This window comes from Planococcus citri, chromosome 5 (assembly GCF_950023065.1).
Source record: "Planococcus citri chromosome 5, ihPlaCitr1.1, whole genome shotgun sequence".
Classification (NCBI taxonomy): domain Eukaryota; kingdom Metazoa; phylum Arthropoda; class Insecta; order Hemiptera; family Pseudococcidae; genus Planococcus; species Planococcus citri.
In genome coordinates, this window is record NC_088681.1 from 66646477 (window position 1) to 66669265 (window position 22789).

The following is a 22789-nucleotide window of genomic DNA, read 5'->3' on the forward strand; positions in this document are numbered from 1 at the left end:
AAAATTGAGAAATATTTCAATTTGAGCAAATTTCAAGTTTTTAATTAAAAACTAGGCAATTTTGAATTTTTTCAAATTTATCAAAAATTATGAAATTTCAATTTGAGCAAATTTCGAGTTTTCAGCCAAAAACCAGGCAATTTTGAATTTTTTCAAATTTATCAAAAACTAAGAAATTTTAATTTGAGCAAATTTCAAATTTTTATTTGAAAACCAGGCAATTTTGAATTTTTTCAAATTTACCAAAAATTAAGAAATTTTTATTTGAACAAATTTCGAGTTTTCAATCAAAATCCAGGCAATTTTAAATTTTTTCAAATTTATCAAAAATTGAGAAATATTTCAATTTGAGCAAATTTCAAGTTTTTAATTAAAAACCAGGCAATTTTGAATTTTTTCTTTATCAAAAATTATGAAATTTCAATTTGAGCAAATTTCGAGTTTTCAGCCAAAAACCAGGCAATTTTGAATTTTTTCAAATTTATCAAAAATTAAGAAATTAAAATTTGTCTCTAGTGGTGTGTTTTTTTTGTACTTTTTCGACTCAGTTTTGTTTTATCTAAAAATTATCCGATGTTTGGGACTGTTGGGAAGTTGGTTGGAGGGGGGAGGGGGGTTGCACTTGTATTAGGTTGGATTGCCCAAAAAAAGTCAACAGATTTTGACAAAATTCAGCAGAGACCTTCATTTTGAATTGAAAATTACTTGGAAAACATTTCAGCTTGGGAAATGCCCGTAGAGGAGGGAAAATGGTCTGTAAAGAGGTAGAATTTATGAAAAAATTGTGGTTTTTTTTCCTGTCGCCACCCAACCTTTTTTGGGACTTTTAGGGTTCTACTGAGCAGTTAAAAGTCTGCAAATCGCTTATTCTTGAATAAATTTGTTTTGAAAATTTTTTTCTTCTCCAATATTTCTTATTGATCAAGCCAAAAAAATCGAAATTTATCATTCCTGAAACTGTGGGAGATATTTTGGAACGCAGTGATGCCAACTTTTTAGTTATAAAAAATTTCAAAAATTCTAAAAAATTTCAAAAATTCTAAAAAATTTCATAAGTTTTTGGCTGTTTTTTTTTTTTGAATTTATGCAATTGGCTCTAATGATTCAAAAATTGGCACCCCTCTGTTTCAAAATATTTCCCCAGTTTCAGAAATTGAACCTTTTGATGTTTTGGTACGATTAATGCGAAATATTCTAGAAGAAAAATTTTCAAAACACGAATAAACAGGTTGTGTAGCAACAGAAGTGAAAAAGCATGATTTTTTTTCGAAAATTCCCACTCTTTCTGAGCCTATTTTCCCCCTTCATGGGCACTTCCGGAGCTAAAATGTTTCCTAAGTGAATTTCAACTCAAAGTGAAGGTTTTCGCTGAATTTTGTCAAAATCTGTTGATTTTATGGGGGGGGGGGAGGATTTACCCTAATCTACGTTGCTCTTCTCTTGAGACTCGGAATAAATTTTATCGTATCTTCAAATGTTTACTAATTTCTTCACGTTGCCAACATATATTTCTGTGAACTACCTAACTACCTACCTACCTACCTACAAATTGAACCATAGAGTTCACTACTCCATTGAGTACACTATAATAAAGGAACCGAGCAACGAAGGAATTTAAATTTAAATATTCGATATTTTTAAATCGAATAAGTATATACAAGCGTGAAAAAAACTACTATTTTTTTTACCAATCGTTTATCTAGAATGGTGGGCGGAGCTTCGAATAAATCGTGTATATTACATATAGGTAAGGTACCGGGTATATACGAGTCGCAAAAATAGTGTTTAACCCCGAGGTGACTCTCTATGGACCGGTTTACCATTCCAAAGTGTTTTTCCTATTTACCATATATCATGGAATAGAGCCTGGCCTTTCGCTAAACTCATATACTATATACTTAAAGAGGTATGCATACGTATAGCTAACTCTAAGTCCAAGTCTTTCTAGGATGAATATAGAGAAAAAGTCGTATAGTTTTTGTATATTACACAGACTGAGTGTTCCTTCCCTATAGTATAGACCTATAGATTCTTCCGCATCGTGCATTACACATAAATAGTATGCGTGTAATTGTAAGTAAGTACCTACTAATACTGCATAAAAGACACATAAACACATACGCAGAGCAGCAGACTTCTCTCTAGTATAACCTGTAAGTATACGTATATTTAAGAGAATAGATAGGCTAAGCTACATATAAAGCTACATTGTGCTGAGACTGAGAAAAAGAAACAGCGAGAAGGAAAGGGGAACTCGAGGGAGAAGAAAGACACACAAGTGAGGAAAAAACTGTTATTTAATACTACATCTGTATTTATAATATTTTTACTGCCAAAAAGAGGCAATAAACATCGCTTTATGCTACCCCCATTGTGCTGTGAAAAAGGTCCCCAATTATCGATACAATGGTAACAAATTGCGCTATTGGTTACTTAATATTTTTACGTGGAAATGGGCGTGAATGAACCTCTATAACCGCGATAATTGCGCTCATAGGAGGTCACTGATATGATACGTACGAGCGCGGGGACCGTGTATATGGATGTTTGTCTCTCTCCCTGTTTTCAAGTGCTCTTTTGTATGGTCGCGCCGCAGGGGTTTGTAAAATCGACGACTTCGAGGGGGTTGACCATCGGGCTAGGCTATATTTGCATGCTCGAAATCGGGGGCAGACATCCACAGGGTTCAGGGTTTGGAGTCCCCTTCCTCGTATTATACAATATATCCGAATCGAGCTACATTATACCTTTGTACACACTTATTGTCGCTTCGCTTTTGTTACGACTACTGGTCTTTTTTTTTTTTTTGCATGGACCGGGAGAGGATTGAGGTAGAGGTATAAAAAGACACAGCGGCGGAGACCTTTTTTTTTCAATGGTGAACGATTTTATCATTTTCACAGAGGCCTGCTGGTTTTGCGATGGCGCGTTGATACGAGTAATAGGGTCTTGGTGTATGTAGATGTAGTACAGGATATGTACATTTATACGATCCACGAAAGTCGGTATTTTGCGTATGAGTATCGGAGGCAGGGGACAGAGGAAGAGGTATTTATAAGACGAATTTTACGTCAATGGTATAGGGTTGTGCTCATATTTGGTGCCTAGGTTTATTTTTTCACTCGGTTTGGGCACCATGGTTGTTGGTCGTCGTCGTCTGGAGCGTTTAATTATCGCCATCGCGAGTACATTAGGTATACATATACGCATACGTATGTATATGTAGACCTCTCTGTACCTACGTAGAGAATAAGGCGCCATAACATAGTTGGAAAGTTTGATATCAGCCGAGTGTAACGAGCGCGCGAAAAAATCGGACCAGAACGAACTAACGAAGCGAGAATGTTTACGTTTTTTACTGCATCTCTTCTTCATTTTTTTCTGTGCACGTCTAAATATAGGTATAGGTACTTTTTAATCTAGACAATCTAGATAAATTTTAAGCGTTTAGATTGGGAAAAGTTTCTATCGGAGTAATATTGACTGTACGAATGCAGTAGCCTAATTTGGAGAAACATCCTGAACGTCATCGATTTCGCCTTCGAGAGATGGTGGACAGTTTTCTGTATTTTCACCAAAACAGAACTAAATTTTGAATGAACTTTTTTCAGCGACTTAGAACTCAAAAATATGTGAATTTTGTTGTATAAATTACAACGGTCTCAAAATCAAAAATCAAACTTTTTTGTGAAAGTTGTTGACTTATTGAAAAACTTCCATAACGTCACCTCTTGATTTTGAATCGATTTTTTCTCAAAAAGTCACACTTTTTTTGTTAGAAAATTGTTCATTTTTGAAGATTCGTTGAGAAAAATGTCTCACTTTTGGAAACTTTTTGACAAATTCGTAGAAAAACTGCCTCCTTTTTGAATTTTTTTTGCTTGGAAAAACTTATTCATGGTTTCTTTTTAAAAAAATTGCTTCATTTTTGATAAATTGACGGAAAAATTGATTCATTTTTGAATTTTTGTTCTGTGAGGAGAGGGAATGACCTCATTTTGGAATTGTTTTTTCTAGAGAAAGTTACCACTTTTGATCAAAAATTGTTTTAGTTTTGAAACTTTGTTGAGAAAATGTCTCATTTTTGGAATAAACTTTTTGACTGCAACTTTACAGAAAAACTGCATCATTTCTTATTTATTTTTTTCGAGAAGCTGACTCATAATTTCCTTTGAAAAATTGCTCAATTTTTGAGTTTTTGTTTTGAGGGTGGGGGGGGGAGGGACGGAGGAGAAAATGACTTAATTTTTCAAAAGTTTTTGAAAAAAAATTATCACATTTTTGATTTTTTTTTTCAGAAATAGTTACAATTTTGTTCAAAAATTATTTCAGTTTTGAAAGTTTGTTGAGAAAATGTTTCAAACTTTACAGAAAAACTGCCTCCTTTTTGATTTTTGGAGAAGCTGACACATAATAATTTTTTGGAAAATTACTTCATTTTAGAGTTTTAGTTCTATGGTGGCCGGGGGGAGGGAGGGGGGAGAAGGAGGAGATGGTCTCGTTTTTTGAAAGTTTTTGAGAAAATGTCACATTTTGGATTTTTTTTTTTCAGAAAATGTTACCACTTTGTTCAAAAATTGTTTCAGTTTTGAAAGTTTGTTGAGAAAATGTCTCATCTGAAAATTTTCTAAAAACTTCACAGAAAAACTGCCTCCTTTTTGATTTTTGGAGAAGCAGACTCATAATTTTTTTGGAAAATTACTTCATTTTAGAGTTTTTGTTCTATGGGGGGGAGGAGGGGGATGAACAGAGAGGGAGAGAAGGAGGAGATGGCCTCGTTTTTTAAAAGTTTTTGAGAAATGCCACATTTTGGAATTTTTTTTTAGAAAAAGTTACCACTTTGTTCAAAAATTGTTTCAGTTTTGAAAGCTGGTTGAGAAAATGCCTCATTTTTGGAAACTTTTTGACAACTTCAAAGAAAAACTTGCTTATTTGTAAATTTTTTTTGAAAAATTGCTTCACTTTTGAGTTTTTGTTGAAAAAATACCACATTTCTTAACTTTTTTCAAAAAAATTAAGTACACTTTTGCTCTAAAATTGCATCATTTTTGAGTTTTTGTTCTATGGAAGGAAGGAAGGGAGGGAGGGAGGGGGAAGAGAAGGAGGAGATGGTCTCATTTTTCAAAAGTTTTTGAGATATTGTCACATTTTGGAATTTTTTTTTTGGAAAAAGTTACCACTTTGTTCAAAAATTGTTTCAGTTTTGAAACCTGGTTGAGAAAATACCTCATTTTTTGAAACTTTTTGCCAACTTCAAAGAAAAACTTGCTTATTTGTAAATTTTTTTTGAAAAATTGCTTCACTTTTGAGTTTTTGTTGAAAAAATACCACATTTCTTAACTTTTTTCAAAAAAATTAAGTACACTTTTGCTCTAAAATTGCATCATTTTTGAGTTTTTGTTCTATGGAAGGAAGGAAGGGAGGGAGGGAGGGGGAAGAGAAGGAGGAGATGGTCTCATTTTTCAAAAGTTTTTGAGATATTGTCACATTTTGGAATTTTTTTTTTGGAAAAAGTTACCACTTTGTTCAAAAATTGTTTCAGTTTTGAAACCTGGTTGAGAAAATACCTCATTTTTTGAAACTTTTTGCCAACTTCAAAGAAAAACTTGCTTATTTGTAATTTTTTGTTTTTGAAAAAGTTACATCATAATTTTTTTGGAAAATTACTTCATTTTTGAAATTTTTTCAGAAAAAGTGATACTTTTGTTCGAAAATTTTCTCAGTTTTGAAAACTTGTTGGGAAAATGTCTCATTTTTAGAATCTTTTTGGCAACTAAAATAGATAATTGTTTCATTTTTGATTTTTTTTTTTTTTTTTTTTTGAAATGCTTTACTCATAAATTTGTTGTACAATTGCCTCATTTTTTATAAATTGAGGGAAAAATTGCTTCATTTTTTAGTTTTTGTTCTGTGAGGAGAGAAAATGGCCTAATTTTTTTAATGTTTTTGAAAAAATTCCAAATTTTTGAAATTTGTTGTGGAAAAGTTACCTTTTTGTTCAAAAATTGTTTCAATTTTGAAATCTTGTTGTGAGAATGCATAATTTTTTTGATGAATAAGGCTTTTGACGTTTTGCGGGTTGCATATCGGTTTGCCTGAACTTTATCGGTTTGGTGGGCATTCTTATCAGTGAGCATCAAAATTTCATATTTTGAGCAATTTTCACAAGGTGTTTTTGAAATGTATAGCTTTTATTTAGTTTTTTCTTCAATTTTAAACACTGTTAAACCCTGTAATGGAAAAAGATCCTCTCTTCGTCTAGTTTTAAAGAAGTTGATAAAACGTCTTTGAACCTCAACAAAGAGCGGATCTTTTTCCATCACAGGATTTAACAGTGTTTAAAATTGAAGGAAAAACTAAATAAAAGCTATAAACTTTAAAAACACCTTATGAAAATTGCTCAAAATATGAAATTTTGATACTCACTGATAAGAATGCCCACCAAACCGATAAAGTTCAGGCAAACCGATATGCAACCCGCAATACGTCAAAAGCCTTATTGTCTTCATTTTGGAAATTCCGACTGATTTCTCTGAAGTGTCTCATTTTTGATAACTTGACGGAAAAATTGATTAATTTTTGAGTTGTTTTTTCTGGGGGGAGGGGAAAGAGGGGGGAGGGGTTGATATTATTTTTGGAGAATTTTCCATCGATTTTAATTCTTTGAAAGATTAGAATTTTTTTAAAAGAAAAGTTGGATTTTCAATAATTTGCTGGAAAAATGCCTCACTTTTAGAAAAATAGCTTCTTATTTTTAAAAAACTGATCACTTTCAAGACGATAGAATACAATGACAGGAGGTGTTTTTGATTAAGTGCGAAGAAACAATCCCCTTATTCAAACCAGGATTGAAACTTCCCCGTCAAATGTTAATATAGGGATGTTTTCATTCACCGAAGAATACGCAGCAGGCCTGACTATCCTGTAGCATAATATTCCTAATCGAATAATAAGGAAAGCGTCAAAGGCATAGTCGACGACAACCCCCTCTTCCCCTGCAGTTTCCATATAGTATATCCAGAGAATAACCCAGGACGCGCATAGTCCCTAAGTTATGAGAAAGGTGGGTACCTACCCAGTACCTATGGTAAAGATCATTAGAATAGATAGGGCACGTAACAGTGCTACATTTTTCACCGACACGTACCCATTTGGAAAGTTTGAAAAGTACTCGGCGCGCGAGCGAGAAGGGCTACGATAAATGACTGAAAAACACGGAAAGAGAGAACTTTTCACCCGAAAAGCGTTGCGCTAACTTTTGACACAAGGGTGGTGATAATAATTTCAACAACGAAACCGCATTTTAATCGATTTACCCATACCTAGTTTTCTGTGTGTCCATCTCTTCGCTCTCGAGCTCGAGCTCGACCAAAATCCTCTCAACAGTTTCCAGTTGATAACTACATACCTACTAACGAAGGTACTCGTGTGTGTGCTGAAATTTGGGGAAAAATTCAACTGACCATGAGCAATGAGCAACAGACTGGATATGAAGACTGAAGAGGGATTAATACTTGCGTCGAATTTGAATCATCAGTGTTTTTATCGAAAAAGGTGCCAATCTGAATGCTTTTACACGAGTACAAACGCTGATCCTTGTATTATGTAATATGTTTTTTAAACGACATCTTCGAAACAAATGGTAGCTCTGATAAGTGATAATAGGTACACGAGGAATTAAATGAGGGGTTGTTACAAACGAGTTATAGAAACACCGCAAACGATCCAACTGACACGACTATGTTTATATCTGGAAAAACGTATCACATTCGTTGACAGATTCGAGCTAAATGTATCGAACGAATCAAGGTACAGTTCGGTGAATTAATTGATATCGTGTTAAAATGATTTTTTGTGTAGGTTTCTGGACTCGAGTATTCACTTTTGCCTATTTGAAGTTCCGAAGGAAGAGGCGCCTAATCTGATCATTTCAAACGTTATTTTTTGCCACTGTAAACACCTTTCGGAATTCAACCCCCCCTTCTATCTCCTCGTCACCAATATTATCGAATAATTAAACGAATAATTTCTCTCTATACCACATTTTTATACACATCGCCCAATTTAACGTGCCAAATTCAAATTTAGTTAATTGGAATGGAAAAATGTACTACGAGTATAGAAATCAACACACACACAGTCACACACCCATGCATAATTGCATGCAAATTTAACACTCCAACACGCGGAATTAAATTCGTCAATTTTTTTCCTTCTTTGATCTCCTTATACTTATCGTGTTATTAAAACTGTATCTCGATATTAATATCGAAGGCTTCTATAAAGTCGTTTCTGCCCATCTAACGCCATTACAGTGTTGAAATATCGATTACGTAATAATTTTCTCACTAATTTGCCTAATCTTCGAGCTCGACCGAACGATTCTAAATGCAATTCGTACAAGCGATATTTTCGAGCATTTTTTCGAATGCATAAATAAAACCTTGTCGATTGATTCGTTATTCTTGGTTTATAATTAATAGACTATATGTAGGGGAAAAAAAGAATTCCACGTTCGAGCAATGAAATATACGACCAAACAGACTCGAAGAAATACAAATAATTGAGCCATAAAAAAGATGAAACTGGCGCGAATAAAAAATTTAATAACTTATTCGAAATGGCAAATTAAACGTTATAGCAGTCGAAAGATATAATGTTGCGAGTCCTATGCCATCCAGAAGGGTGCGTGCTGTAGACACACATGTATTATGTAGAGCTCTTAATATGTACCTTTATGCAGAAGTGAAAAGTAGGAGGTTAGGTATAGTGAATAAAAAACGAAAGAAATTGGTTAATTGAATCGATGACGACGCTCGACATGTTTATGGGCATAATAAATCAATCGTCGTCGTAGATGGAGCATCTATACTTCTATAGTCTATCGCACCTGCTCGCATATCTTCGAAAGCTATACAGATACTTCTGCATTGGGGCTTGGAAAATTCAGCTCTGGGAGCTTTAAAATTTGAAAAGACCATTTTTTTTGTGCATCAAGTTGGTGAGAAAAAACAATGGTGGCGCTTCAGTTCCAAAAATGTATGGTTTAATTGGAGGATGACGCGGATATGAGTCGAATTCCTCGAATGATACAGGTATACGCGTATTTTATTACCGGATTAAGACATCCGTCGAAATGATCGTAAAATTGAACAGAAGCCGGCTTCATAGGTTTTCAAATGAGTTATTTATAAATGATGATGAATTGATGATCCAGAAGCGAATTCCAAAGGTTTTTTTTTTTGATAAAGTTGATGGGGTAATGGAAAAATTGAGAGCCAATTTCCCTGACAAGGAAAGTATCCCAACTGGCACAAGAAATTTTGAATTAGACGAAGAAGAATCAATAGAGAGCTCTAAAACAAACCACTACTTGAAATTTTTGGTGCTAAAATTTGTTTTTCGATTTTTGACGAACTCGAATTTGGGCTAAAAAATGTCAGGGGGGAATCAAAATTTTACCAACTTGACCTAGAAGGCAGAAATTTGGTTTGTACCCTATTTTTGACCTCCTAAGTTGATTGGTGATGGTTTTCAACTGTTCTGGAGCCTCCAGCGGATTTTCCGATTCTTCAAATTTTGAAAAAACGCTATAAATAGGGTGAAAATAAAATTCAGCGCTCATGAACTCTGACTCGCCATTTCTGTGACTTTGTATTCGATCGATTTAAATACATATTTTCGTAATCTTTTTGTGCCAGTTCAAATCCAATTTCTCCAGTGATTAAGTATATTTTTGAAAAAAAAAAAAACAAAATCCGCTGGAATCTCCAAAACGATAACTGTAGAGTTATTATTAAAATAGGGTGGGTATGATATGAGCCAAATTTCAGCTTTCTAGGTCAATTTGGTGAAATTTTGTTTTTTTCTCTTCTAATTTTTGGCCCAAATTTGAAAAAGAGGAGCTAAAATTAGGCACAGATGCGGTGATGTTGAAGGGGGGGGGGGGGTCAACCAGAGATCTTCTATAATTCAAACCAAATTTTAGCTTTCTAGGTCAATTTGCCGGTGAAATTTTGTTTTTTTTTTTCTAATTTTTGGCCCAAATTTGAAAACGAGGAACTAAAATTAGGCACAAACGCGATAATGGGGAGGGGGAGAAGGGAGGATCAACCATAACCTTTTCAATTCAAAAGAAATCTCGTCACGTGGCTTTCTCAAGCACAATTTTTGAAAATTTTAGGAAAATTTGACTCACTTTTGAGAATTTTTTTGGAAAAGTTGACCCCATATCAGAACTTTTCAACCTTGAAAGTGCATGTTTGGAAAAATGCCTTAATTTTGATTTTTTTAAAAGAAATTTTATTACTTGTCCAAAACGCTCCATTTTTTTGGAAACTAGTCCAAAACAATTAATTTTTTGGAATATTGTCATATTTTTGGAATTTTTTTTTTGGTTTCATTTCTTTCAAAACTTTAAAAATTTTTAAAAGTAGATTTTTTCAAAATATGCCTCATTTTTGACAATTTTTTAGAAGAAAAATCCACATTTTTGAGCTTTTTTTGTGAAGTTTATCTCATTTTTGGATATTTAGCGGAGAAATTTTCTCATTTCTGAAAATTATTTAGAAAAGTTTCCTGATTTTTGAGAACTTGCTGGATAAAAAGGTCTCATATTTGAGAATTATTCGAAAAAGTTGCTCCATTTTTAAAAGTTGTTCTAACAATAAACATCATTTTTTTTTTGAAAAAATGTCATAGTTTGGAAAGAGTGTTGTTTCTTTAAAAAAATTACATTAGATAGATATTTCTAAAAAATTCTCAAAAAACAATGATTTTTATGTTTCAAACGATTGTGATTTTTTAAAATCATTTTTATCATCTCTCCACTTTCAGGAATCATTTTAGAACAATTTTCATTTTTGAGAGTTTTTCTTGAAAAAATTTCCTCATTTTCAAAATTTTTGGAAAATTATTGATTTTTGAGATTTTTTTGGAAATTTTTCTCATATTCAAAATAATTTGAAATAATTCCCTGATTTTTAAAAGTGTTTGGAAAAGTTGGCATGAATATTATCTACCTTACATATTTTTGAGAGTTTGTCGAAAAAAATATCCAATTTCGGAGCATTTTTCTTGGAAAAATTTCACGAAAATTAAAATGAACTTCAGCACCTGAAATTTTGACTTTTGCTTCAAGGTATAAAAAATTGAACATTTTGTGTGAGTTTCAAATTTGAAAAGATGATGAGGTATTTGCTCGAATTCCCCAATACTGCCTTGTACGAAATTTGACACCCAAAAATGATGGCTTGATATTGAAATTCCTCAATGACTAAAATCACTACACAAATGGGAGAATACCTTCACCTGGCATGGGAATTGTGCTTTATACGAGTTTGAAAAGGCACTTCGATGTTCAAATTTGAGCACTAACCTCACATTCCTATGTACCATTTTTAGAACATTCAATACTGAGGAAACATGAACTAGGAAAATGAGCATCGCGACGAATTAGTCCAACATCTGCTTCGTAGGTATACTCCGAACTTAATAGGTAGGCAGCTAGGTATAAAAGTACACGTATTCGCGACGGACACGGGGCGATAGTCGAATTAGTATAATTTATTTCGAATTCGCCTTACGTTTGTCAAACTGGTTCTTTGAATATACGTTGGTCATGAGCTTGTGCCTGTGATGCCTGTGCAAAGAGTAAATAAAACTACACCATTCGACGTCCAGTCCATCTCTCTCTGTACATTACGTACGTATTCGCAAGACAATTGAACCGAAGAAGCTCGTCGATGGGTTCTGTTTTCACTCGCCTTCATCGCTCTCCTCCATACCTCGCATCTTGCCCTCTAATGGGAAAAGTACCAGCAATCCTTATGCCTATAATAATCTATCGCGCCACCAACGCATCGTATCGTGTAGTATATTTGGCGAGCGAGGCGCGATTACCTCTGTAATATACCTTTCCTCCTCCTCCACCTGGCCTGGCGAGCGCCAAAGACTAGCCAGCGAATCGATCACATAGTGATTATGTAAATTAGGCATTGTATCGAAGCAGCTCGAGCTTCTCTGGATATTGTGAATTCTCTAGTTTTTTTTTTTCATTTCATTTTATTTTACTTATTCGCGTTGCTTTAATTTAGACACTCGAGCTCCTTATATACCCAGCAGTTCGAAGTATATCAAAACGTTAATGCTACATAGGCTCGCGCGCTACCGCGTAGTATACACGAGTACAATGATGGATGGTCGGCGTGTGAGCCAGACAGAGATAGAAATAGGCTTTTACCAGGCCGAAAAAAAATACACTCGAAGAAAAAGACGAACCTAGTAGGTTTTTAAGGTGTCAAGTAGGCGTTACTCGGTGTCAATCATCTCTAAACCACAAATTATCGAACGAGCAGCGTAGCTCGGTGTGATTCCGGCGAGCTTGATGGATGGCACGGTGGTGGTGCGGGGTGAACGGCGGTTACAGTCGAGGCATATTGATCATGGAGAAAGTCTGCTGCGTCGAAATCTAAAGTGTTTTGCTACTGATTATTGGGATGTTATTAATTTGAATGAGTAACTTACGAGAGCACAGAGCACTATTGTGTGAGGCAAGATCTGTGTTATATCGAAGTGTGTTAATACGAGGGGAATCTCAAAAGTAAGTTTCGTCATTTTTTTCTCCGGAACTACTGGACCAAACTGGATGAAATTTTGGGGATATCTAAGTTTTGAGTTGCTGGTTACACTGTAATTTTTTCAGGTCTGTATGTTGGAGTGATCGCGTGCAATTGGTTCTCAAACATGGAGGTACTCTTTTAAACCCATGTTGGCTCAAAGTACCCTTACGAGATACGTTATCCAACGTCTACCGGCAAAAATTAGGTTCAAATTCACGTGGAAATGTGTCTAGTCTATAGACCTAACGTCATGAATGTCCAAATGGTGCGTTGATGAAAGAAATATTCCTCGAGCGCATCGCGTATGCCTTGAGTGTTGTCAAATGACATGAGATTGTCGTTGAGGCGGCCTTTTCACGACAAATGACGAATTTTCTGAAGCGTAGGTTCATTGTGACAATTCTACCAAAGATTTCCTCCATAAACGCGTCATTTGGCCATTCACAATGTTAGGTCTGCACATTAGACGCATTTCCTCGTGAATTCGAACCAAATTTTTGTCGGTAGACCTTGGATAACGTATCTCGTAAGGGTACTTTGAGCCAACATGGGTTTAAAAGCGTACCTCATGTTTGAGAACCAATTGCACGCGATCACTCCAACATACAGACTTGAAAAAATTACAGTGTAACCAGCAACTCAAAACTTAGATATCCCCAAAATTTCATCCAGTTTGGTCCAGTAGTTCCGGAGAAAAAAAATGACGAAACTTACTTTTGAGATGCCCCTCGTACTTGTACAAGGTACCTCATTTCTTCTTCTCATTCTTTGGACGAGATCCTGATACACTCTTCGAACCAGAAATGGTGAAGTTTTTCGATTTTGTCATCAAAGGTGGACAAAACCGAGTTGTTGACGAGCCAATTTTTCCAAAAAGTTTCAAAATTAAAACCAATAGGTGCTTAAAAACTTAAAAAAATTGTCTGGTAAGATTTTCAAAATGTAAAATTTTTTTTTAATTTTTTAAAGACAAAAATTTGACCATATTACAACAAAATGCTCAAAAATTAGCTATGTAAGTTTTATAGAAATAATCTAAAAATAAAGCTATGTTTCAGAAAAACTCAAAAATAGAGCTATTTTTCAAAAAAATTCATCAAAATTAGTCTCTTTTTCAAAAAAATTCTCAAAAATTGAGCATTTTTCTCTCAAAAATGGGACAGTTTTTCAAAAAATTGACTCCTACGAGAAAATGAGGCAAATTGTTCAGAAAAAATTCAAAAATAGAGCATTTTTCCAAAAATAAGACAACGATTATTCTAAAAAAATCTTGAAAAAAAATTCTCAAAAATTAGTCAGCTTTTCCAAGAAAAAAATTTAAATTCAATTTCAATTTCAGCCCTCAAAAATAACACAATTTTTTCAAAAAATCCTCAAATGTGAAACAAGTGTGAATATGAATATATATATATTTTTTAATTTCAAAAATGGGTCAATTTTTCCAGAAAATTTACAAAAATGAAACATAAATTTCTTTTTTGAAAATTAAACATGTTTCTTTTGAACTGAAGTACTTTTTCTTCAGAAATTCAGTAAGTATTCTCTTTTCAGAAATGAGGCTAAAATGAGTTTGAAAAGAAATTAAAATGGGGGATACTTCAAAAAACTTCACAAATAATTTACCAAGATTATTCAAAAATAAGTAAAGCATTTTCCTCCTCAAAAATTAAGTTACAAATAATTTTTTTTTTTGTCAAAAACGAATAACTTATTCCTAAAAAAGAAGATGCATTTTCATTCAAAAATGAGACAGTTCTCCCAAAGCAAGAATCTTCAAAAATTAAACATTTTTTCCTCGAAAATTGAGAATTTCCCCTCAAAACCGTAGCACTTTTTCCCAGAAATGATAAGTTTTTTACCTAAAAATGAAAAAAAAATAAAAAAAAAATGAGGAACCTGCTTCCCTATAAAAATGAGCTTGCCAAACCAAAAATAAATGAGGCAGTTTTTCAAAAAAATCTTCAAAACGGGACAATAGTTTGAAAAATTGTCAACGACCTATCCAACATGTAAATATTTCAAAATTTCTTGAAAATGAAGCATTTTCAACTGAAAAATGAAAATGTTTCTTCGAAAAATCTGTGAAAATGAAGTAGTTTTCCAAAGAGCCTTGCAAATGGAAACGATTTTACTGAAAATTCTCAAAAATGAGGATGTTTTTGTCAAAAACGAGTAACATAAAAGAAGCATTTTTCACTCAAAAATGAGAACCTCTCGTTATTGAAAAAACAACAACAACAAAAGTGGAAAATTTTTTCCTTAAAAATAAAGCAGTTTTTTTTTCAAAAAATTCCGAAAAATGAGGCAATTTTTCAGAAAATATTCAAAATTGGAGCAATTTTCTGAAAAATTGCCTCATTTTTCGGAATTTTTAAAAAAAAACTGCTTTATTTTTCCCCACGATTTCAAGAAGTAATCATTTTTTTAAAATTCAAAATTTGAAAAAATTTACCAAAATATCGAACTTTGAAAAGTTTTGAAAATTGTTTCCAGAAAAGTTTCATGAAACATTTTTCTCAGAAAATCTTGAAAAATGACGTTTTACAACAAATTTTCAAAAATAAGTTATGAAAATTCTTGGCATTGTTTTCTCAGCAATGTCTCCAAAAATTGATTTTTAAGAAATTGAGTACGATTTACAATAAAAGAAAACTCATTCAAGCTGAATTTCTCGCCACAATGTCCAATCATAGAGCTCACTTATCCAAGTTTAGATTCTGGTATCAGGTATTCTAATAAAATAACTTCCATCTACTTTGCTGTACGTATTGCAGAGAGATCTCGAAAGACATACCAGCATCAGCAGCAGCACCTCTCTCTCTACCTATAGGTAGTCTTTATACTGCAGAAGTGCAGCATACGAGATTTATGGCGGCGATGACGAGAAGCACACGTCAGCTGAGAGATAGGCCTATTAGTAACTTATAAATAATTCATAATAAAAAGACAAATAAATACATACACTTACCAGTCTTCTTTTTGGTTTGATTAAAGGCCTATTTTGTCCGTTCATCTTGTAATACAGGCCGCAAGCGTTACAAAGGTAATGACCAGTACCATCTCGCCTCCATAACGGCGTCGACGTTGCCCCGCAATTTACACATTCTCGGCCTTCTGCATTATGCAACAACATACAACAAAACAACACGTAAAACTTAGCTTCCTGCGTGTATATAGTAGACGAGGATTAATTAATTCTCTATAGTAGCATATTATACGTACGTACGTATGTTTAAAAAAGGTGTGATAGAGTGAGAAAGAGAGAGAGAGAGAAAGAGAAAGAGAGGATCGTATATATTGCTAATTGTTTTATCGCGTATTGTTATAGTATAAGATCAATATACTCGACTATAGGTATGTATTATAAATAGGTAATAAGTGTAATATATTAATTATAATATGTAGGTATAGTATATTTAGCAGAAGGATTGATTATATAGATGTGGTACGAGTATTAGTAGAGGTACGTAGGAGAGCAGGCAGGTAAATAAACCAGGCGAAGAGAAATAGTAGAACGAGTGTGTATAGTTTAATATTTATGTAGTACTGAAGAAGAAGAAAAAAACCCTTTCCTTTCGTATGTTTTTAAAGACTTGAGTGCACTTGTCACCGATGATCAGTGTCTTTTGGCAGGAATGTTGATGGGAAAATGACAGCTTATACGCTGTAAGACTAGGTAAACGCACCTGATGTTGGCAAAATTACGATTATTATTATTTTTTTTTAAGGGTACTTGGACCTCTCTAGTCTCTACCTTATACCTATCCATTTAACCGAAAAGAAAAGGGATAGAACTTAAGACGATTGTTTAAAGAGTATGTATACCTACACTACATACTATAAGCATTAGGATACCTTCGAGAAGTGGTTTTTTTCTATTTTCTTTCTTTCTTCCTATAATGCTTCTTATAACACGACCACCGATACTCTTGTAGATCGAGAGCACAGCTTCCATAATATAATCCCTGACATGGTGACATTAATCAGTTTTTATCTGTTCTTGTTAGCACTGGCATGGCACTGGCGATGTGAGCCTATAAGCAGCTAACTATAAGGTGGAACTGGTTTTTATTGATTTGATGCGTTCTGAAATCGTCATATTTTTTTCTATCGTCTTCTTCCTCGTATTTACTTGTACACGCTTGATAGAGTTGAAATCTAGTTCGATTGGATTTTGAAATTTTATCATCGCCAGAACGAGTCGAGATTCCCTTTTCAGAGTAGAGGTATGATGATGATGATGATCGTTCGAACATCGATGAATTTTAATGGATTATAGTTTGATATGTTATAAATGAAGTAGATGTATGATATCGTCAGTCATCGAGATCGTAATTATTATGTAAGGTATTGAGGCTTCGTTTTTATGGGATGGAGACTGGGGTGTATTTCTTATTTGTCAAAGTTACAGTTTTCCCCTCTCATCCTTCCAAAGTTGTTACCTCGGGTGAGAAAACAGGGTGCTCAACTGCTCATTCTCCAAAAAATCTGGAAAACCGGAAAAAGTCGGGGAATTAAAAAAAATGCACCTAATGAAACAATTATCTCAAAGTTGAGATTCTCTTGCATATTAATTTCTTTTTTGAGCTATAAAAGTTATTAATCGACGTTTAGATTTTTTTTATGCATCCGAAGGAATTCCAGTTTGAAGAGAAACGTGTGAAAAAAATTACTTCCCCCCCCCCCAACGACAACTTCTTTAATTAAAGTATGGGGTAAAGTATCAAAAATTGGAAAGAAGGCCTGGGAAACCTAGAAAAGTCAGGTGAAATGACTTTCCAAAAGTAATGGACACCCTGCGGAAAATAATTCTTTATTTTTTGATTTTTCCTCTTAAGTACCTGAAAAAAATGGTGCCGGTGCCCCCCTCCCCTCCGGTTGAAAAAAAATCTATAAAAACGATATCTTTCGGCGCCAGAATTTTTTAAACAATCCCCCTTTCGAGAAAAAATTTTCCATGACCTTTAAAATCGTATTGACCTCCTTAGCAAGGAGACCCCAAAGTTGAAAAATTCCAAAAAACGAGAATGAATCAAAATCAGGGAAACTTTTTTTGAAAATAGTTCATTTTACATTAGAATTGTTCCTTATAACCCCGTTTTCAAGAAAAACCCTTCCCAATTGATGTTTGCTCTTTTGAATGGAGCCCTCTCCCTCCCTCTCCTCAATTTGGGAAAAATATTTAAAAAATGAAAAATTGACTCTGTTGAAATTTGTTGAAAATTTTTCATTTTTGGGCAGAATTTTTCTGAAAAGGCATCTTTTTTGAAAAAACTTTCTCCTGTCTCCCAAATGATGTTGGTTCCCTATAAAGCCTCCTCAAAGTCGAAAAAATTCACAAAAAGGAGTCCCCAAAGTTGAAAAATCGAAATAAATGAAAATAAATCGAAATCAGGGAACATTTTTTCCAAATTAGAATTTTTCTACATAACCCCCTTTTCAAGTAAAAACCTTTGTTGAATTCCCAAATACGTACGAGTATGTTCCAAATTTGGGAAAAATAAAAAAAAAAAAACGTAAAAAATTGATGTTTTGTAGGAATTTGTTGAAAATTATTCATGTATGGGCTACAGAATGTTTCTAAATTGGCACCTTTTCGAAAAAAAAACCTTCCCCCATTCTCCAAATAATGTTGGTTCGCCTTTATGAAGCCCCTCAAAGCCGAAAAAAATCAACAAAAAGTGAAAAATTGATCTTTGTTCAATTTTTTTTGAAAATGGTTCAATTTTAGACAGATTAGGTACCTACTTTGAAATGATCACCATTTTTAAGAAAAACTCCCCCTTGAAAGTTGAAAAATATCGAAAATGATGAAAAATTGATGTCTGTATAGGTTCAAATCATTTGAAAATTTTTCATATCTCTCTGATGAAAATATTTCTATGATAATTCTTTTTTCAAGAAAAATTTTCCCGCAGCCCCCCCTCCAGTCATGACAATGTGGGGCCAACCCAAATAGAGACCTCCCAAAGTTGAAAAAAATCAAAAAATTGAACAAATAAAATTAGTCTGTCTACAAATCAAATTATTTTTAGAAACTTAAAGAGGGTCCAGGTACCAAAGTGGAGAGGAGGAGGGGGGAGAGCAAATCTAAAACATCATATGTTGCTTTTCTGATGATTATGAACCACATTCAAGGATTAAATTTTATGGCAAAAAGGGAAAAATATTAATTTTTTTAATTTTTTCAGGAAGGAACATGTTCCACTTTTTCATCCGGGGGGAGGGGGGTCAGTATATATGGTGAAAATGAACCAAATTCGAAGATTAGAGGTTAAAAAAATGTAAAAATCTAAATTTTTCGGAATTATTTTATTGTTTGAGAACCTTGTGGGGGGGGGAGCTCCCTAACACGTCTTATTTTTACTGACATGGTTACAGAAATTTTTCTCACGAAATCCGACAACTTTAGAGCATTAACAAATATTTTTTTCTCAGGTTGATATAAAAGAAGAGCTCTCCCCTCTAATAATGGGGCGGAGATAGGGGGCTAAAATTGGTATATAAGTTGATTTTACCTAAGTTGGAACTTGACTGAGTTGTTGAAACTAGAAAGTTCACAATTTCAAAGATTTTGTTTGATACTTCGATTTCTTTAGGTATATTTGGCGAAATTGAGGGGGCTCATCGGAACCTTTTATTTTTCACCGAGGGGGCTGAAAATTTCATGGCGTGATTTTCTCACTCGAGATGACGACTTTAAGGGGTGGGAAAGGAAAAAAATGAAAAAAAATCATAAATAAAGCTCAAATTCGGGCCAGCTGTCAAAGCCTCGAAAAAAAAGGTAAAAATGAAGAAAACCTAGATACCATTTTTTTCACAAAGGTAAATGACATTTTTCAATCAAAATGGCGACATTTTATTCCAAACAAAGACCTTTTTATCACATCATTCGATCACAAACCACGATATCTCCAAATTTGTCGTTTTCGTCGCGTCAAAACCTCCATTGATTTTCAGATAAGGTTTTCCCTCTTTCGGTACTCGTAGAAAAAACAGATCACACACTGAGAATTTCCTGCCTGACTTACTATGTACATCCTTCATTTAGGTACCTACTCTCGCCATGTAACCATAATCACGAGTACAAATTACCATTATATGTATATGAAATGGCGAAAGATGCGAACCAGAGAGGTAGGTATACGAAAAAAAGCAAAAGAGAAACGATGACAACGCGTAATGAATGATCAAAGGTACCGAAGCTGCGTGCGACATTTCGGTGTTATTAAATTTGTCAAAGTTATATCATAATAAAACCAGATAATTAACGATACAGCGTCGCACGTTTACCTACCTTCCCCCCTCCCCCAATACTCTACCTGTGTAACAACTTGTATGTAAGTTTAAAAATCGTGTATCTACAAAATACTTATTCAAAGTGAAAAAAAATTTTAATCGGCGGTACTTGAAACAGCTGCGAGAGTGTAGGGTGACAACTGACAACTCTGACAAGGCATAAAGGGGTGAGGTTTACGGTAATTCGTGATTTGATTTTCATAATTGAACGAGAATTTTGGTTATGTTAGCTTTCGGCCAACTTATTTATTCGCACTGGTTATGGTTCCAAGGTTCGCTGTTCGGCGAGCAGTAACACCTGAAGCGTGTTTGTTTATGCGTTAGACTAGACTTTAAATCTGCTCTGAATTTATGTAGATATGTATTACGGGATAAGTTTATTTTCGTATCGTTTTCAATGTTATGCTCTTTCGTTTTCTTCCTCTAGCTCTTTCTATCTCGTTTTTTTGACGATTTCATTCTCGAGTAATTAATTCGTAAAATTGTCAGAGTATCAGTTTCAATGTGCCATGCTTATTTTTAAGGAATAGAAGTCAGAATTTGATTAAAAATCAAATGCGTATATTTGAAAAATACAGAAAATCACCATCAAGGACGAAGACGAATGTCTAGAAATAGTCTCACAATTTTTTTCAGTTCCTGCTGGTTTTGATCTCAGCGTTCGGAATAACATGATCTTGATGAAATTGATCTAATCTGGTTTAGACTTATTGATAACTTAGCCTGCTATGTTAGTCCAATTGTGTGATTAGTGATTAAAATTTTAACTAATCCATTATTGTATTTTGATTTGTTTTAGGTGAGTACAAATTTTCGTCATGAGAGCATCAGAATACGCTACGTTATTGATTCAGTAAGTTATTTCAAGGTTAATAATTTTCGTATCGTGATTTCCCATTTGGAAATTATTTTTCAAAGCATCGATCTTTTCAGTCAGAATTCATCAAAAAAATCAGAATTTGGTCAAGAGGCGAAGGTCATTCAAAAGTAGGTATAATAATTTCAGTCGAAAGTTATTTAAAACAAAACCAAAAAAAATACTATTCTGGTCAAAAATTACAGAAAATTGCAATTTTAGTTAAATGTCACTGAAAAGTTGCCATTATGTGATCAAATATTATTTAAAAGTTACTTTTTCAGTCAGAAGTCTTTTTCAAACAAAAATCAGAACTTGTGTAACGTCATTGAAAGTCACAATTTTATTTTTTTTAAATCAGAATCGTCACTAAAAAATTATTAAAGAGTCACAATTCTTATCAAAAATCATTAAAAGGTCTCAATACCAGCCAAAGGTCGTTAAAAAAGTGAAATTTTCCAGTCGGAAGTTGTTCTGAAAAAAAAATCCAGAAAAAAGTTGTCAATCAAAAGTGACTTGTTTAGTCCAATTTTGAAAAATACGGAAATTTTTAATGAAAAATCACAAAACAAAAGTCGTTGAAAAATCACAAGTCTGTTCAAAAGTCATGTAATGTCTTAATTTCAACCAAAATTCAAAGGTCATTAATCCAATCGAAAGCCATTTTAAAATTTGAAAAAAATCACCAATTGTATCAAAAAATCGTTATTTCAACCCAAAGTCATTTGGAAAAAATTTACAATTCTACCCAAAAGTCATATAATAAGTTTGATAATATTCTAGTGAAGAGCCATAGAAATGTTGCATTAATAATGGTGAAAGTCATTGAAGGTTACAGTAAGTGATAAGAAGTCAATTTTGGTCTAATGTCATATTCCAATTGAAAAATATATTTTTTAAAAAAAATCACAATTTTAACCTAAAGTCGTGAGAAAGTCACAAGTCTTACCAAAAGTCTCCAAAAGTCACAATTTTGATCACATTTTTCCTTAAAAAAAGATCAGTCGAAAGTCATTTTGCAAAAAAATTACAATTCCATTCAAAAGGCATTGAAGAGTCACAATTATTGTCAGAAGTCTTTGGAAGTCTCAATATTGGCAAATGTTATACAAAAAATTTACTATTCCAATCAAAAATAATTTTGAATAAAAAAACCACACAATTCAGGTCAAAAGTCATTAATGAAAAGTCACAATTATTATTCTAGTCAAAAGTCTACCAAAATCACAATTTTGATCAAATGTCATTAAAAAATTGAGTATTTTAGTCGAAAGTCATTTTAAAAAAACATTCACAATTCTACTCAAAAGTTTTTTGAAAGTCACATTTTTGGCAAGCAAATATCATATTTTTAAAAAAATTCACTATTCTAATTTTTAAAAAATTAGGTAAGTAATAATTTAAAAAAATTAAAATTTAATTTAAAATATTTGTTTAAAAATCACAATTTTGAATCAAAAGTCGTGAGAAAGTCACAAGTCTTGCCAAAAGTCTCCAAAAGTCACAATTTTAATCACATTTCCTTCGAAAAAGTCACAATTATTTTTATTATTCTAGTCAAAAGTCCATCAAAATTACAATTTTGATCAAAAGTCATTAAAAAATTGAATATTTCAGTCAAAAGTCATTTCAAAAAAACATTCACAATAATTCTACTCAAAAGTTTTTTGAAAGTCACAGTTTTGGCAAATGTCATATTTTAAAAAAAAATCACTATTCTAATTTTTAAAAAAGTAGGAAATATTTTAAAAAAATTAAAATTCCAATCAAATGTAATCAAAATGTCACAATTCTAGTTCAAAGTCATTGACATGTCACAGATCTTGGCAAAAATATTCTACATAGCTGAAATGTCGCTAAAAAGTCACATTTATTAGTCAAAAATAGTTCTGAAAAATCATAATTCTGATAGTCAAGTTCAATGTCATTCAAAAGTCTTGAAAGTCTTGTCAAAATTCTTCAAAAATCACAATTCTGACGAATGTCCCAAGATAGAATCATTACTCTATTTTTT

General features: G+C 33.2%; 1 protein-coding gene across 4 annotated transcripts in view; it reads right to left on the bottom strand.

Moving 5' to 3' along the window:
- Positions 1–22789, bottom strand: part of grn (grain) — a 136914-nt gene that overhangs the window by 50801 nt on the left and 63324 nt on the right. For 3 of the 4 annotated variants that reach the window (XM_065368744.1, XM_065368746.1, XM_065368742.1), the window contains exon 4: positions 15583–15734. In XM_065368744.1, coding sequence (XP_065224816.1) covers positions 15583–15734 — 152 coding nt within the window. The remainder of the gene's footprint in view (positions 1–15582; positions 15735–22789) is intronic. The other variant, XM_065368745.1, reaches the window with a different exon arrangement.